The 2510-nt window shown below is 43.5% G+C and overlaps 1 protein-coding gene across 1 annotated transcript; it reads right to left on the reverse strand.

Annotated features, from left to right (window-relative positions):
* Window positions 1-1284: 1284 nt before the first annotated feature.
* Window positions 1285-1737, reverse strand: LOC107045892. Its single transcript, XM_015268298.1, has one exon. The coding sequence runs from the start codon at window positions 1735-1737 to the stop codon at window positions 1285-1287; it is 453 nt and encodes a 150-aa protein (XP_015123784.1).
* Between the last annotated feature and the right edge of the window lie 773 nt (window positions 1738-2510).

Raw genomic sequence — 2510 nt, forward strand, 5'->3', positions numbered from 1 at the left:
GTTTTTGAGCTTCTGCTGCAAGTGAGCCTTTCGAGCGCTCCCTCCGCACTGCTTTGCGGACATCTCTCTTCTCGAGACCTCGAATTGACTGCGTGGTACTCCAATCCTCTACCTCCGAGTCTTTGACCGTCGTTTCGGAGTCCGTCCGTGAGCGCGACCTGTGTGGTAGTAATACAGCCTGCACGGGTTCAGCAATGGGGGCCTGGGCCTTGCTGCATACCTCCTGTAAGCTCCTGAGTCATTTGAACGTGCTGCCGATAGATGCCACTTTGGATTTGATCTCCTTGTGGACATTAATCTTGGGCTGAACAAACTCATGTAACTCTATAATGAGTTGTCCAAGTTGCCCAAGCGTGACGGCATACTTCCTCCTGTTGAGTCTGTAACTCTACCCAACTTGTAGAATTTGAGACCAAGTGGTCCACCTTGGAAGAAAGTGATGATTGGCTCCTGCCGCAATCCAGGGAGCCGGCATCGGAACTGATGGCGGGATTGTCCTTTCCAGGGATACCCGCATGGGGACTTTGTATTTTGTCATCACTCGTCATAATTATTCTAGGCTAGTAAAGGGAGCCCTTCCTGTTCTCTTTATTGTAGGCTGTTCTAGGGAGCCCACCCTGCACATCTCTTTTAGAGTTGGGTTCCTCCTCCAAGATGTCCTAAGAAGGATAAGCCTCGGCTTGTCCAAAGATTTTGGTAAAGTGATGTTAAAAACCAGATCTGGGATTCTTACCCAGTAAAAACCCTTTTTTCCTCTTTTCACCTCTTATCATGTATTCGCCTTTCCCTCGCGCACTACAGCTAAGTATTACTTCACGAGGAAGGTCTCAGCTATTTACTCTTCCTTATTTTCACCTAATGTACATCCCCCTACCTTACTAGGATGTTGTGCGTGGGTAGGAGGTTCCAATAGGTTCTCCGTCTATCCTGCAGCTTTGCGCTCGCCTTCCTCTCTTCTGAACTCCTTCACGACTCCTGCCGCAAAGTCTCGCGTTGCGTCCCAGGCGACCTGCGATGACAGCATATCTTCCACCATCTTTTCAGGCAAGACTTCTCTTCCTAGTTTAGATTCCCAAACACGCCTGATCTCGCTAAAGCAGGGACATCTAAAAAACACATACTCCGCGTCTTCGTCGACTTCGGTGTAGATCGGACACTTCGGGGAATCCCCATGTTTGAATTTATGAAGATACGCCCGAAAGCACCCATGTCCGGAAAACATTTGCGTCAGGTAATAATTTACCTCACCATATGTACGGTTCAACCAAGCACTCACCTGTGGGATCAGCTGGTGAGTCCATCTTCCCTTCGACGAGTTATCTTACTTCTCCTGCCATTGCTGCAGACTTTTTGCCTCTCTCCTGCCCTGAGTTCTGCTGTGCTCAGTTTCTCAGATTCCCTTCGCTGATAAAATGACCTTCGTTCTTCGGCCAATAATTCTATGGGGAGCATCCCGGCTATGACGCATACTGCATCTTCGGATACCGTACGATAGGCACTCGTGACTCGCAAAGCACTCAGTCGATAGACTGAGTTTTCCTGCAGTTTGAGTGTATCAGCCCATATGGAAGTGCCGTGGGTGAGCACTGACGTGACCACTGACGACAGCAGGGCTCTTCTTCTTTGTTCTGGGTCCCCGATGTTAGGCATGAGGCGCGATAATGTGGATCTGACTCCAGACGCCTTGACTCCCAGGTGCTCTGTTTGCTGCTTGAAATTGAGTCGGGCATCGATCATCACTCCCAGGTATTGAATGAATGATATTTGTGTACTTTACGGGCCTATATTTCGAGACATTTTCTGGTTGTTTTTTTAATTTGATCTGATGTTGAAAAATATTATTGATGACTATGACGGATCTAAACCACTTTTGGCGTAACCCAGGATAAAATACGTGGAAGTGGTGGCGACTGGTCCCATGCGAACAACAATCACTATCACTTCAGTATCGATCCTCGGCTTGAATATTTGATAATTATTATAATTCACTTCAAATAATTAGAACTGTCTAAGATCTCCGCTTTCCTTCTAAAGCAATAATTTTATAAAATTTTATTAGTTTAAGAATTTGTTCTAAATCAATTACTTTTCCTCTTTATGCGTTATGTACAGTAATTTGATTACTTCTGTAATGTTGTTAAATTTGTTTAAATTCTGGTTATTATTTGTTTAGACGACACGAATAACTTTTTTAAAATATGTCTTTAAAACTTTATTATGAGTGTATTTTTAAAGCTGATTTAACAGTTCGTAGTTGTTGAGTCTAAATTTAATCGCAGAATTTATCACAGTAATTTAATCACTCGAAGATAATTATCGTGGTTGTTTAGTTTAAATTTATTAATAGGTGTTACTTATTTCTTTAATTAGTGTGTTTAGATTTTTTCTTTCAAAGAGGCAATGGAAGAGTCATTGGTTTACACAGGGTCGTTTTCACTCAGGAATCTAAAGAATTTATTGATTCGTTCACCGTGCGGGTGTTTGAATTTAAATAGGAATTCACTTAGATA

This window comes from Diachasma alloeum, unplaced genomic scaffold (genome assembly GCF_001412515.2).
Source record: "Diachasma alloeum isolate Michigan unplaced genomic scaffold, Dall2.0 Dall_scaffold_01113, whole genome shotgun sequence".
In the NCBI taxonomy this organism is placed as follows: Eukaryota; Metazoa; Arthropoda; class Insecta; order Hymenoptera; family Braconidae; genus Diachasma; species Diachasma alloeum.